The 16,208-nt window shown below is 39.7% G+C and overlaps 1 protein-coding gene across 1 annotated transcript in view; it reads left to right on the forward strand.

Annotated features, from left to right (window-relative positions):
- The window catches only part of LOC133988131 (kelch domain-containing protein 8B-like), a 143,273-nt gene extending 128,182 nt beyond the window's left edge, over positions 1-15,091 (forward strand). The window contains exons 4-5 of the mRNA XM_062427683.1: positions 2,878-2,979; positions 14,895-15,091. Coding sequence (XP_062283667.1) covers positions 2,878-2,979; positions 14,895-15,091 — 299 coding nt within the window. The remainder of the gene's footprint in view (positions 1-2,877; positions 2,980-14,894) is intronic.
- The last annotated feature ends 1,117 nt before the right edge of the window (positions 15,092-16,208 follow it).

Below are 16,208 nucleotides of genomic sequence, written 5' to 3' on the forward strand. Positions count from 1 at the left end.
TCAGTGTTTTGTTATATTTTACTCATTTTCATAAATGAGGCACTACCTATAAGTTTTTAGTCATGCTAGCTGCATGGCGTGAATTGCAGTGGCTGTGGATCAGTCAGTCATTTGGTCCACCTCTATTGGTCCATACTGAAATATCTCATCAACTATTGGATGGGTTACCATTAATTTTTTTTTTACGGATGTTCATGTTTAAAAACTACAATGATCCCATAACTTTTCCTGTAGCGCCATCATCAGGTCAAAGTTTCTATTTGTCCACTAGCAAATGTTACCATGCTAACAAACTAAACATTGTTACCTGCTAAACATAACCATGTTAGCATTGTTATTGTGAATATAACATTACAGAGTATTGTCTAGACCTGTTCTATGTGAATAGTGCCTTGAGCTAACTTTTATTGTGAAAATGGTTGGATTGATTGAATATGTTAGCCGGCTACATTAGCATTTTAGTTGAATAGAATGCCACACAATGTTGCCCCAGTTATGTTGCATACAAGTACACAAATGTACACACTTCATGCGAAGCAGGGTCAACTTCGCATGTTCCAGAGTGTGACGCTTGAACCTTCTGAGCACTGCAGCTTGGGTCACCACAGCATAAAACAACCAAAGCTAAACCCTTTTTTTTTGGGTTCACTTCCTCTCAAAAAAGTCATGCTGACCCGTTTGACATAGTTTGTCACCTCTTCAGTCAGGCAGGAATTCTCTGTTCTCTGTCCTTTTTTCAGAGGTTGCAAATTGCACCTTCTGCTTTTTTCTTTCTTCTATGCAGTTAAGTGCATCAGGGGCCTGTACTGTGAGGCACAATTTGAGGTTAGAGACGTAGCTTCAGGTTTAACTCTGGGATTTCAATCCTATGATGCTGGTTCACTTTTCACTGGGGTAAATCACAATGGTAACTGATGCTAACCAGCGAAGCTGCTCCAGAGCAGGTTATCATCAGTGGATTGAATCAAAACCTGTCAACACTCAACCACTGACCAATCAGATCACTGGATAAAAAGAGTAATCATTCCAAACAGATAGTTTATGACAACTTAAAACATAATGATGATTTTAGCTACATTGGACTCCATCACTGTCATCAGAATAACATGAAACAACTGTGTTACGATAGTTGGAAATAAAAACGAAAAATCTTTTATTAGAAAAATAATAGTAATAGCAACATTGGAGTCAGATAGACGTCATCATCAGTTTTCCACTGTTTGCTTCAGTAGCAGAAACAGTCTGATATTATTTCAAGTTTCTTTATGTGACATGTTCAGATGGTTCCTTCGTCATCCACCCCAAAATACCCACATGTATTTTAAGCCTCAGCCAACTTTTAATATGTGGAGATTATGAAAACTTTGTATTGCTTCTATGCCTGACTCTGACAGAGACAAATACTCATTTCAGGCAAACTGTCTCAGCACAGGATCACTGGAGAGGAAACACTGGTGTGGAATGAACAAAAGAATGAAAGGGGGACTGAACAAAATTGTTCAGTCCCCCAATGCACAGTGTTGTAGCTCATGGGTTTACCTTCCACCGAGGGGCACTTGTCTCTCTCATTTCTCAAAATCGTTTATTTCCTAAAACCAAAGGGTGTCCAATGACATAGTGTCCATGTATAAGTGACCACCAGCCAATGACCATATAAGACTGCATCCATGACTAAAAAAACACAATTTAGGACTGGTTGGCTATAATTCACACTGAAATCTGATCATATGTAACATTAAGTCTTAATTAGTATATGTCTATACAGCACATTTTTAGTTATTGTGCTTTATTTCAATGCATTTGCGTAAATGTGCAGCTCATCTTCCTTGCAGAGGTGGAGGAGTGGGAAAAGGGGATATGGCACTAGCACTGTCCCAAATATAGAACATTAATCTGCTGTTAGGTAGTGGATTTCAAGCCAGAGAGAAAAAGAAAGAGAGGGGGATGATGCAGAGTGAGGGAGCTCCTGAGGCAGATGTCAAACACAGTTCTCCTTCTGTATAACCTTCACCCTAATTTGGGTCCTTCATTCACTGTTTTTAGTTTATTCGCATTTCAATTTAATCATTTAACTTCCTGCAAAGAAAGCAAATTAGTATATTTCTGTTGCTTTTGGAAGTGAATCAGCTGCATTTTCTTTTCTTTTTTTGGCTATCCACTTCGATGTCCAGTAAACAAACAAACCTCTGTGGGAGAAAATAAATTGAATGCCAATTTCAATTTGGCTGAGCAGTTCCAATCCCCTGCTCGGTGCTTTGATTGACTAATGCATCTGCCTACAGTAGATTCTGAATGACGCGTACCAGTTCAAATGAACAGTTAGATAACACTGTGTGGCATGGATGATATGGACAAAAGTATCCTTTGGTGTTGGACATTCAGTTCCAATTACAGGAAATCTTAAACCTCTAGCGTACAAAGATATTCTAGACAAAAGGTTGCTTCCAACTTTGTGGCATCAGTTTGGGCTTTTTCTCACTTTCATCATGAGTATGCCCCAAAGCCAGGTCCATAAAGAAATGGTTTTCTGAGTTTGATGTGGAAGAGCCCAATTTGCCCTGATCTTATCCTCATCCAAAACCTTTAGGGTGAAATGGGACACCAGCCAGGCCTTATTGCCCAACATCAGTTCCTGACCTCACAAATGCTCTCACAGCTAAAATGGAAGCAATCAGGTTCCAAAAAAGTTGTATAAAACCTTCCTGGAAGAGTGAAAACTTCTGCACATTTGTGTTGGGCTGACTGTGTGTGTGTCCATCTGCTTTTAACTATATAACATCCAGTTTTTGTCATTTTATTTCACTTAGCTTGGTATTCAGAATCTTCTATCTGTTCAAAGATGACTGACAGTATCTTTTGTTCTCTCGCCCCTGGCAGGTATCTGGATCAAACCCAGCCGAACGTCTAGGATGAGGGAGAAGAGGGCTGACTTTGTGGCAGGATGCCTGGGAGGACGGGTCATTGCAGCTGGTGGTCTAGGTCAGTACGTCAGTCGCCCCCTTCGCCCTCCTACCTTTTTCATTGTGCTCTTCTCTGCCTTTTCTGTGCTGTGTTTTGACCCAGGATGGGACAAATTTTCTCCGATCTTTTAAAATGTGTTGTCTTTCAGTTGGTAAACCCCTACATCTCCATGGGTCTTGTTAGTAACGTAGTCTTTCCACTAAAGAGGAATTTGACTTTCATTGATTTTACACATTCAAAGGTATTGGGAGTACATCTGTGTATGTGACAAACGATGCATAAAGCCTTTTGTGGCTCCAGAGGTAGCTTAGTGTAACAGACTTTACATTGTGATGGTGTGACATTTGTAAAAATCGTTTTTCTCAGCTCAACAAGTTTTACAAATATAATACCTCCATGGTCAAAAACTCATAATAGAAAGAGTCAAAATTGACCTTGTCTGCAGTTCGAGGTGTTCTGTCAAGTTTACAGACGTCTCTTTTTAACAATGGTGGTGTATGGGAAAAAATGCTTTTTGGGCCACTGCAACACCGCAAGTGGTCACTGGGAAAAATCGGCTGATAGGCTGAGTGGCAGCGCCCTATCCAGCTCTTATAATACATCCATGATCTCTGACCAACGTATTGATGAATCGGTTGCATTGTAGGTAATTTAGGTGCTAGATTTTGAAAAGGAAGAAGAATATGTGGAATCCAAAATATGCCATCTCTGGCTCTGTTTCATCAATTTTAATCCTTTCTTAAAGGAAAATGTCCATCATGAGTCGGACAATGTTATACAAACCCAATGCTAAATCTGTGAGGTACTCTAAGAATTTCTTGTCTCCGAGCCCAAGCAGACAATGGAGTGACTTTCAAAAAACTGCCTCCAAAGTCAGAGAAGACATAATGCAATGCTGAGTAGTATTCCCCAGGCTGAACACATATGCCCTTGAGTAAAAATGTGAAGTGATCCTTTTCTCCTTTAATCTCCACAAAGCAAAAGCTATAATCCTGACCTGGTAAAAATGTAGTTTCTACAGATTGAGTACTTACTATTAAATTGAGCAAATCAATCACTGTCACTAGGTAACTCAAAATTCTGTCACGACAAATGGGAATTAATTGTTACCTGATAATCAGCTGTGGGCAGTTGGAGCTAATACGAACCCAATTTCAGGCCTTACATGCTAACGGTAAACTTTGCAGTGCTGGCTTCACTGTTTACAGCAAATCAAACATCACAACACTTATTTATTACAATCATATAACACACACATATGCACACACACACACGCACACACACAGCCAAATTAATTTTCCATTAACTTTTCATTTTCTCCTTGACTGAGCCGCATTTATTAAAGTAAATATAGTGTGAAGAGAGACCGAGCAATGCTACAAATTAATCAGAGGTCAGCTTTTTTTCCTCAATGACATGCTTATTAAGCAGATATTGACTCTTTGTTCTGTGTGCGTCAGCGAGATTACTCACACACATACACACACGCGGGCAGGCACACACAAACAAGTGTAAACCTCAAAGTTGTAGAGTAAAATGTATTGACAATGTCTCCCAGTAACACAACTACGTCTTGGTTAAAGGTGCAACACGTGGTATTTTGTCATCTATAACAGGAATGGGTTGTTTACTTACAATTCGGAGCTTTCTTAGTTAATTTCCAGCATATTTAATCTCTTCAGTAACATCAAAGCATGGTTTTATTTATTTAAAGTATTAGCTATTCAGCCACTGATTACCAATGCAGTTACTTTTCGTCGAAACAGCAGTCTGCTGATTGTTTGTTTATAACACATTTCCATGTAGACCTAATGCACTGCAGTAGTTTTTTCTCTGTCCGCAGCTTAGAGAGGCAGACAATAATGTAGACTGACATCAGTTAAGCCTGTGTGAGTGTGTCTATGTGTATGTGTGAAAGAACATTGGAGAGAGAGGAAAACGCCAATCTTCAGTCCTGCTGAGAGAGACAGGTACACATTCAGTAGACGAGAGGGAGAGAAAGGAAAGAGGGGATTGAATGAGATACAGATTTACAGAAATAAATGTATGTGTGTGTGTGTGTGTGTATGTATGTCTGTTTGCTAATGTGAACGTGACAGAGTGAGGGGAAAGTGGGAGATATAAAAGGAAGATATGTTATATTTTTTCTCTATGTGAGTGTCAGCTGTGAGTCTGGCTATCTATCTAATCCATGAAGATATTTTGGGCTTGTGAGTCATAACTGGTTTAGGGGACATTTCATCCCTCTGCCTTTTAGCATGGGAAATAAAAAGGGGGAAAATACATCCACAAAGACCAAAGACCATCAAAAATGTGCCTATACCAGATGTATTTGTTTATGCATATATAAATATATACAGTATAGGTTAGGATAGAGGGTTAAACTAGTTCAGATTAAAGATAATGGAGATCGTCTTTGCTAAAATTCCATTCACAGTTGCTACAGATAATAAGATGAGTCAATTAGTTAGTGTCTGAAATCTAGATTTGCTGCTCACTATTGAGTTGAACTATTCAGTGTTTATCACATAGGGAATAGTGAATGAGTGAATAAGGGGGTAATTTTGGACACAGCCAATGACAATTTTCACACGCTTATGTTCAGCAGGTGTAAATTTTACCTTTGTGAGTGCCAACATTTGCTAATTGGCACTAAATAAAACAGCTGAGGCTAATGAGACTGTTACTAGTTTGGCAGGTATTTGGTCATAAACGAAAGCATCAGACACAAGAATGTGAACCTTTATGACAATCAAGCCAATAGCTGTCGAAGTGTTCCACTAAAAAACAAATATCAAGGGCTGGCCAAAGTCATTAGGGTACATCATTTACAGTATGAACGTCCAATAAAACTGTCCAATAAAACTGTGCCTGTAATATTACACATGCTGCCCCATGTAGCCAGGTTAGCCATTGATAGCGATACCAGTTCATTAAAACACATGTTGCTGTATTTTGTGCATACAAACAGCGCAGCAACACGTCCACAGATAGAAGTTGGACAGTCCTGTGTGTACGACTAATTTAATGAGACACAAATACAACAAAACTGCTAATAAACAGGATATTACTACAACATTCACACTGTTTATGCATGGAGCTACCGTCTTGGATTTTAAAGTCCGGGCTGTTGAGGTCCGTCTGACTTTCCGAGACGGAAATCCGACTTCAGGGGGCGTTCCAGTTGAAATTTCCGACTGGGAACTCGGAAATTCCGACTTTTGAGTACAACTGGAATGCACCAATAGATAGACCTTTGACCTGGTGGTGCTAGATGAAAAGGGAGTTGGTCACCAGAAGTTAAGGATTCATCCTCTGACTATGAATCTTTGTAGAAAATTTCATGACAATCCATCCAATAGTCGTCAAGATATTTGGATAATCAAAAATGTCAACCTCATGGTGCAACTATGTTTCTAGAAGTGCAACATTATGTTCATAGGCAATGTTTTTTCCAGTTAATTGGAAAAAATGCACAATATTTATATTTTTGTTGTTTGGGGTAGGGAGGTAGCCCTGACAGGTAACGCTTTTGGAAATACACACTTATTCTCACCTCTTAACTCTCTTTTTCTCCCATTGACTTGTATTGACTTTCATCTGGTTTGTTTTTCAAAGCCTTATTGGTTGGTCAGTTTTTGTCCGACAGCCACCATACTTAATGTGCTACCTCAGGCCATGCCACCAAACACTCATCCAGTGTCATTTTGATCCCCACTTGCCTTTTTGCCTGGAAGACTGGAAGGACTTACCTGAGGCACTTTCTGCTCCAATCTAAAATCTAGTGCTCCAACATAGTCAGGGCTGGCACTGAGTGTACAGGAAGCATGACTCTGCACCAGGGACCACATTTCACATCCTGTGTGCAGTGTGTGGTTAGGTTTATACAACAAAAACACTTAATGTTAGAGAAAGGTCATGGTTTCAGTTAGATACCGATAAACACACTGTGTCTCAAAGTCAGTTGAGATATTTCCGCCTAGACCGTCTGACAAGTTGTCATCCCTAGAAGCACACTGCCAGTGTGACTCCAAACCTAAGCAGACAGGACAGGATGAGGACAATAGAGGTTCAAGTGAATTGTTGAACTAAAAAACCTCAAACAGGCCCGATGACTCCACTCTGAGGACTGATTCTGCTAATGGACATTTTGCGGTGAACATGTACACCTCGAGACAGGATGCAGCAAATAATAACACACAAATTAAAAAGGTGCACTAGAGCTGATGTCATCACCCATTAGCACAGCTTTTAAAGGTGCTTTGTTTGTCTTTATTGTTCTACAATATCGTGCAAAAATAAATCAAAGCACATTAGGAAGCCACTCAGTTCTGGTATGAAGACAGTTCCTTCTACCCAAACAGACACGTGTGTGAATACATGCCTGTGATTGTCAGTTTGTGTCCATATGCATTCATGTGTATGTGTGGGAGAGTGACACTAATGATAGTCCTCACCCACGCACCCTGTATCCGTCCGTCTCTTCTTCGTTGCTTCTGTTTATTTTTGGCTCATCGTGCTGCACCCCCCACCCCGTCTTTAGTTCAGGACGAATGCCTGACAACTTGATATCTGCATGTAAATTGTAATTAGATTTAAGTCGTCAGAGAAGAGTGACTTGAGATGCAATTATGTGCTCAGCCATATCATTTCATTATCAGATTGTCAGAAATGTACACACACACACATGCATTTACACACACAAACGCCTACACGAATAACCCAATACAACGCTCGCATATACTTCATACACACACATTGTTGCTCACCTAGACACACCATGAATGCACATACAACCATGACGTAGCCCATTTATACTTTGTTTTCTTCATGTGTGCCTCTCAAACCTTTTCAACTACGACTTTCAGTAAGCACAGCAAAGCTTTAACTTCAGCATCAATGACATACCTCATCCCTCATGTACCATATTAAGCCTGTTACATTGGATTATACCATTAAAAGAAGCCTGAACTGCAAGCCAAAAAATAACATGATGACAGAGACACAAAAATATATCAACTTAACCTTGCAAACCATAAAAATCAGCAGGTAAAACCCTTTGAGTCTCCTCTTCATTTTTAGAAGTGATGAGCTCTGTATTTGCAGCTGATTACTTCTGCCACTCTGTGACATCTCCATGTTTCACCAGGCCAAGGCTTGTTGCTAACAGAGATGCAACAGTTTCCATGGATAACATTACATCAGGGCCAATGAAATACAAGTACTAGATATTACTGATTTAGAATTAGAAACACTGTGATTCAGGGGCTGTATTCACAAAACATCAAGTAGCTCTAAATGGCAGATTAGGAGAAACTTCTAAAAGTAAACTGTGTGTCAGTCCTAACTTTAAAACTCTGTATTTAGCCATATGTGTTGCATAACTTAAACCAGCCACTATAGGTCTGTAAGACTTTAGAGGCCGTTCAGAAGTCTCCTTATTCACTAAGTCATAGTCGCAGCGCCTATTAGATACAAGAAAATACAATGATTATGAACTTTTAAAGGCATACACTGTGCAATCTGCTTACCAGCTAATTAAGACAGTTCAATAACATTGGAAAAGACAGTTTGCAAAGCTCTTAACTACATGTACACTGAAGTAATGATTCAATATGAAATATCTAAGCTGCCTGAATTATTCATTAAAGGACACCCTGGTGGCTGGGATTAAAGGCCCTGTACAACCACACAGGTGTTTTTAGTTATTGTACTTGATTGGGAGTCAGCTCAGGTTGAAGTTAAGAAGACTTATTCTGGAATTTACATGAGGTCACTTGCTATGCACCAATAAGAACGACACATATGCCATTTGTTAGTCTAATAAAGCTAACAGAAGATTTAAAGATAGGCCAATCTAACAAGGTCATGCCCACAGTCCTGTAAAGAGGTCTGAATGACCAATTTTAGCTGAAACACCTGAGTGGGTTTAACATGGGTCTGCAGGGCCTTTAACTTTTTAAATATACTTTATCAGGTTTGTGCACAGGGAGAATCCATACATACAAAAGTGAAGGAAACAATTACAATATAGCATGAACCACAACATTCCTAGTTCACATCCAACTATATAGGGACCTTTGTAGTCATTTCACATTTCACTGTCACCTTATTTCCTGTCATCATCCCCAAAGACATAAATTGATCCCCCGAAATTGGAAAAAAACAATTAAAAATGATTAATCAAACCAAAGCGTCAAACGCGTGTTCTTCAGACTCAACTTTATTCAACAGTTAATTGCATGTACTGTATACTTCAAATGATCACCATAACTGACACATACTGATCACCTGTCAACCAGCTGTGGACACAAAGAGTCATTTCATTCAGGTCAATACATGGCAAATGGTTCATTTAAGACCTTCTCTTAACTTAATGTGCTCTCAGCTCCTGATTAAAAGTTGCTCTTATAAATCTTCTTGTTAAACTCCTAGGTAGGAACATTTAGGCCATTTATAAGGACTCCTACTGGTGAGATTGGAGTAATTTCACTGATAAGAGACTTTCATTGTTCAAACTCAAGTGAGCTAGAATTAAAGACAGCAAGGGACGTAGGATTAGGTTAACATGTTCTCAGCCTCTGTCCTGCATGGAGGAAGGATTCCTCTGCTTTTAGGTGACCTATTGAGTTGAGCACAATGGAGAGGATGATGATGACGGTGTTTGAATCCTATAGATCGATTATCTGAATGACTCGGTGGACAAAGCCAACAAGCAGCAATTTATTCAGCAGGGGACAGAAGCTCTGATCAATTCTGTGATGACTGTCAACCTCCCTGCCCCTGCTGAGTATGTGGGCAGTGAAAGCTCCTGCAGCAGCACAGATTCCCCGAGCTGCAGCTTGTCAGTGACCGTCCAGAGGTCGACCTGACTGTTGATGCTTAACCAGCAGCCAGCTGGGACTGAGCTGAACCTTGATCATGTGGAGGGAGATCCATACGTACACTGAGTAGTGGTGTTCTAGTCAGAGTGCTGGAACCTGGTGTACAGCTATCTCTTCTCATGCTTTGGTGAATCACGATGAGCAGCACTTTGACACACTATCTTTCTTCTACAAACATGAGGTGTAAATAACTGGAGGATGCACTCGAAGAGGTCAAGAACAAGCAGTGCACAATCTGGATGCTGTATTCTGTATGATAAAACATGTTAAGTGGTGGAAGGAGGGCATTTTTACAGCACAGATCAAACATTACCACAAACTCCACCACAGGTTTGTTGAGGCTTCCGTTTGACCTGAAGTGCTGTTCTATTTTCTGGCTGTCTGAAAACAGAAACAACAGGGGGTCAGGGAAGGGTGAACAGCAAAACATAATAGACAGAAAAGAAACCTTTGACAGCTTCAGAAAGAGCAACACTGTAAAGCAGAGGGTTCGATTGAGCTGTGGAGCTGCAAATGCAAAAGATACAGACAGAAATGCAGCAGATAAAACGGATCAAGCCCTGTGAAGTGTATTAAATGTTGCGTGGGACTGTGTTTTAGAACAGTCTATCAGCTGGTCGCTTCATCACTTTGGTCCAGACTGAAATGTAGTGAGGATTATTACAAGAGTGCTATGAAATGTTACGCAGATATTCATTAAGATCCTTGTGAGCAACACTGATATCTTTTTTAAATGTCCAAAAGGTAAAATGGTGTGTCGTCAGTAAATGAGAATTATTTTATATTGGTGTGGAAAACCGCAGTTCACATGAAGTTCACCTCACTCTGATTAGGTTAACTCATCTCCAAATTGATAGTCCTTGCCTTGCCTTGTATCATCCAACATGACATCCAGATTCAGCCTTTTTTTGGTGGAAATAGTCATATGTGATATGTAGTCTTCTGGGTCTCAATATTATTAAGCTCTACGCCTAGTTTTAACTTTTCGCTCATGGCAGGTCTCACATAGATCTTTGATTCTGAGGCGTCACTGCAACACTGGATAATAGATGAGTAGAATTATCTCAAAAGGGATGAGGTGAGGGTACAACGCTTCAAAGGCCCATGATAAGTAATCTTGAAGGAGCATGAAAGCAGTAATACTCTACATCAGTGGTCACCAACCGTGCTCGAGGAGAGCTACTACTGCCCTGCGTGTTTTGGGTATCTCCCCCAATCTAGGACACCTGATTCTAATAATTAACTCATTATCAAGCCCTTGACAAGCTACAGCTGCTTGATAACAAGCTAATAATTAGAATAAGGTGTGTTAGAATTGGGAAACACCTAAAACATGTAGCTCTCCAGGAGCAGGGTTGGTGACCACTGCTCTACATGATGAGAATTTTGCCAAGAATCGCTCTCTAAAAATCTAAAGGTCAGTTTCAATCTTAGTGCCTTGGAATCAAACAATAAGCATTAATTTCAAGACTTAATTTTGCAAAGATGTTCAACCATCATCCAGGAAGAAAGAGACCCCCTGTTTCTTCACAGCCGGTAGTCTTAATAGACCAGCAGAGGCTTAATCTCTCTACTAACTGTATACATCTATCTATCCATCTATACCTGCTTACCTTGGATTGAGTGATAATTGCATACAATAGTCTTACATATTAATCCATACAGTATACTGCAACTATGGAATTCTAATACCAATTTAACCTAAAGGGATGCTCCAGTGATTTAGTATTGCACATTGTATTAGACATTGCAATTGAGTGATACATTGAAAAACCTATTGATCATACTCAATAAGGCAGAAGCAGAGTTATCTGATTAAATTCTGATTTTTAAACCCTAGTATGAGTCAAGATCCAAATATACTAGATCCTACATTTCCGGTAAGGCACTTTGAAAGTATGTTTTGTTAGAGTTCTCCTGCCATGTCTTTTGAAAACCATGTTCCAGTAGGTTACATAACACAGACTTTCCATTATAAATGTGTATTCTCCAAGCCGAAGCCAAAATAACCCTGATTATTTGACCTGACATTTTCTCTGACTTTGACAAAGAGATATTTCTTTTTTGCATGTATTGTAAGGAATAGTGGCTAAAGTGACTTATGATTGATTGATCATAATGTAGTGATCAGATGTGACACTTTAAATTTGATGTGTCAACTAAATGTTTGCAAGAAGCAGCATAGTGAACCATCTATCTCACATGGATGATTTTGTGCAGTGTTGGTGACCAACTACTGTATAAAGAAAAAGGTTAAATCAATGTACTGTGTGTGCTGAAGCTTATATATTACATGTGCGTCTGTGTCAACTGTATAAAGGCGAACAATGAGGAGGTGAGAACAGGAAAAAAAAGAGAAAAACTACTTCCAGAAGAGAGAAAGAACAAAAGAAGAAGAGAGAAGACAAAAAATGAAACAGAAGCTGAATTGGAAGGGTGACAGAGGCAGAAGAAAGGAAGACAATTTGAAAGGAGAAGCATCAAAGAGGAAAAAGTGAAGCCAAAATGGGGATCAGGCGAGTTTAGAGGAGGAAGGTCAGCAGAGAAGAGAGGAGAATAGTGGTGAACAGAGAAGCAGAAAGAGAAGAGAAGAGTGGGTTAAAGAGCTACTGTATAAAGTAGAAGAAAATAGCCTCAGAGAATGAATAAGATAAAACGAATGAGATGAGGATTCTTATATTTTTAAAGGACAGGAGGGGGGGGGGTGGGGAGAAAAAGTAACTTAATAGAGAAAGACAGAAGGAGAAACAGGAGATATCAGCAAAGAAGGATGGAAGAGAAGGAGGGCTGAAGAGAGGCTGGTTAATGGACGTGACGTCTGTGGGCCGAGATTCAAAGCAACGACAGGAAGCCTTTGAGCACCAAGAGGAGCTCAGAGTACGTTTGTGTGTGTGCAATCACGGGTGCGGATATGTGTGTGTCTTCATAAAAAATGATAAAGGAGCTGAGGCCTGAGCAGGCCCAGATTGCTTTGAAAAGGCCGACTCGGCACTGTCACTTTGTTCTTCCAACAAAATGATGATAATAGTCTTCCTATGACAGACAACGCTCACACATACACACGCACACACACTCACACGCACACACACTCACACGCACACACACACACACACACATACACACACTCATCAGTCCATATCATTTGGGGACTCGCTGTGATGTGGGTCTCCATGGAAACGGCAACAACTTAGTGCTGGCTGATGCATAATGACAGTGAGCATTGCACCTGAGGTGAAAGGGAGGGAGAGAGAGGGGGAAAAAGGGAAAGAGAAATACAGAGCAAAGACAGAAAAAGAAGATTACAGCAGAGCTCAGAGGGAGAAAAATCCTCGGTGAGCCTCATCATGTCATGGATGAAATTACAGCTAAATTCTTGGTCTTGGTTTAATAATTCTGACAGATTGTGATTTTGTTGAGAAACTTTTGGTGTCAGCTTTTTCCCAAGCAAACACTCAATCCAGAGATGTAAGTTTAAATAATACTGTTAAACATTTGCATATAAATGAATGTCTGTTTTGTTTTACTTTGCATTTCTAAATCATGAGAGAATACAGCAATTTAAACCAAAACATCAATGAGACTTTCACAATAAAATAGACTTTTTTTTCTTTTTTTTTTGCTTTTACCTCGCTAGTTTGCATCAGCAGTGAAAATGAGACAAATGCTGTGTCTAAAATTGCGTACTTCTGCACTTACACTCAATATTTTGAGTGCATAAGTGCGTTCACACTGAGAAGTATGGAAAAATGAAGTGCACTGTGAGTACCTGGATGGTGCACTCACAAAAGTCAGAAAGTTGAGTGTTGAACTATGGAGATTTTTCACCCTCAACCATCGCCATCTTAGCTATGTAGCATCAGAGAAGGGACCACTTTTCAAACTGGACATTGGCGGCCAAAGATGTTGTAACTACGGTGAACATCACTGCATTATACAAAAAAAAATGATACGTGTGTTTTGCACAAACCATCAAAAATGTGCTCATGTTAGCATACTAGGCTAATAAGTTTTTCTGAGTGCATTACAGCCATCACATCAGTGTTGAATTTTACCACGTACTGTGCTATAACAACGTTACATGTGGATCTTGACAAAAGCGTCTTCATAGGAAAAGACTGGTATTGATATTATTAGACCATTATGGCCTATTTCTGATAGCGGAGCGAGATTCTTCATCACGTTGGTGTAGGAGGTGTTATCTTGGATTTAGAGTGTGTCAACTTTGTGTGTATGTTCAGGTTTTTTTTTTGTTCACAAAGTTTCAGCAATGCATGTTGCGTGTGTCACATTTGCCCTGGAGGAGATATGTGAAAGAAAGAAGAAAAGTAATTAATGAGAGGTGTGATGAGCACACAATCATATTGTGATCTGAAAGAGTTTGTATATATAGTATCTTTGTTTGTGTGTGTGTGTGTGTGTGTGTGTGTGTGTGTGTGTGTGTGTGTGTGTGTGTGTGTGTGTGTGTGTGTGTGTGTGTGTGTGTGTGTGTGTGTGTGTGTGTGTGTGTGTGTGTTCTATAAAAGCAAATAATCTGAATCTTATGTGTAAATTTAAGCTCTTTTTATTGCTTAAGTTTAAATACCATTCAAATTATAGCTTTGAAATGTTTTAATTTGAAAACCATCTATCTCAATATATGTTACCCTCTGTTAAAGTTTTATTGATAGTTTGAAAATGTATTATTTAGGGCCAACACCCACTCTTCATTATAACAATGTATTCAAATTGTTAGCAATCAAGCCTGATGGGTTTCATAGTGTTTTTATTTGTACATTTAGTTTAAATGTATACTGGTATTTAAATATCAACGTTCTTTATTCAGTAGCATTTACATTTTACAGTTATTGGTATTAATTTGCTCATAAGATATTTCTTTCTTTATAGCCATTTTTTGTGTCCATAGTCTCTAAAAACAAAGGGAAATAACTCTATCAAGCTTTGAATTTGTCTGTTTCCAATTGTTTCCGGACTGAATTAAAGTACTGGCTAATTCTGCTTTAGAAACATTACTGCTTGTTTGATTCTGACATCTCACCATCCATTTTGCAGGTAATGAACCATCGCCGCTTGGTACAGTGGAGAGCTACAACCCGGTGAAGCGGCGCTGGGAGTATGTGGCGCCCATGCCCACTGCACGCTGTTCCTCTGCACTCCTGCAGACTACCAGCATGCTCTTTGTCATTGGCGGAGTCGCCCAGGGACCCAGTAATGCTGTGGAAGCCCTCTGCTTACAGGAAACAGTGTGACACACACACACAGAAAGAAATGCGAACTGATGTTAATATTTTATTCATGTACTATCTGCGTAAACACAGACAAAAACACATGAATTGGATCCGCAGTTGAAATCATCCAACACTCAGATACTTTTCTACCTTTCTGTCCGACTGATGGAGTCCTCTTCTACACTGAGATATAAACAACTCTTTTCCACATTCAACGTGCATTTTTTTTTTAAAATGGGAGCTGTAGAGACTTTTTCTGACGTTGCTGGACGAATGCAAAATTAAGGACATCAAGCAGACTGCTGTGACTGGCAAGGACAGAAAACTGACAGCTTTTCTATCAGAGCGAGACAAAAAAAAAACCAGACACACGCACATAGTGTCTAAAGAAACAACACGCCTTTGAACTTGTTGAGCATTTTTCTGAATAAAAAGCAGGGTACTTTTCTGGATATTAAAGGAACATAGGGCCATATCTGTATCTCTCCTCTGCAGCAGCGTCGCTCTCCCCTGCTGCTACGACAGCAAGCTCGGACACTTTTTTCTATGACCTTAGAACCAACAATTTGTTCAGTTTTAAGCAGTGACGTTCTGGGAATGTGAATGTGTCTTTCGGTTCCTCTGTTTCGTTGCGGTGTTGTATTTGTGTGAAAGTTAGTGTTGCTAGCAACTGCTACCACGGTGTCATCAGTGGCCCTTAACATGCATTTACATCGCGAGCAACTGCTAGTCAGAAGTCGACCACAGTCACTGTGTGCCATTTATTTCTACAGTAGTTGCAGAAAAGTTGACTGTGGTCGTTACCTTGCTTTGCTACACATCTATCCACCTCTGCTACAACACCGAAGCGATCGATCACCAAGCTCAAATGGTTCTTCACACTGTAGCACAGGGATCTAGTTGCTTGTGGAGTGAATGCAGAGTTACTCTTCCCTGCTGCACTGAAGCATCAGAACAGATAGATAATAATTTCAACATCAGCTTCCTAACATATTGTATTTCTGTAGTTTTATGATTGATAGCAGTACACTGTATTCTTTACCTCAACTTGAAGTTAGGCGGATGATGGATGAAATGGAAATAGCATCTGAAGGTGATGATACCTGGGCAACATTTTGAAGCAATTTTGTTATTCTCT

This window comes from Scomber scombrus, chromosome 10, assembly GCF_963691925.1.
Source record: "Scomber scombrus chromosome 10, fScoSco1.1, whole genome shotgun sequence".
Lineage (NCBI taxonomy): Eukaryota > Metazoa > Chordata > Actinopteri > Scombriformes > Scombridae > Scomber > Scomber scombrus.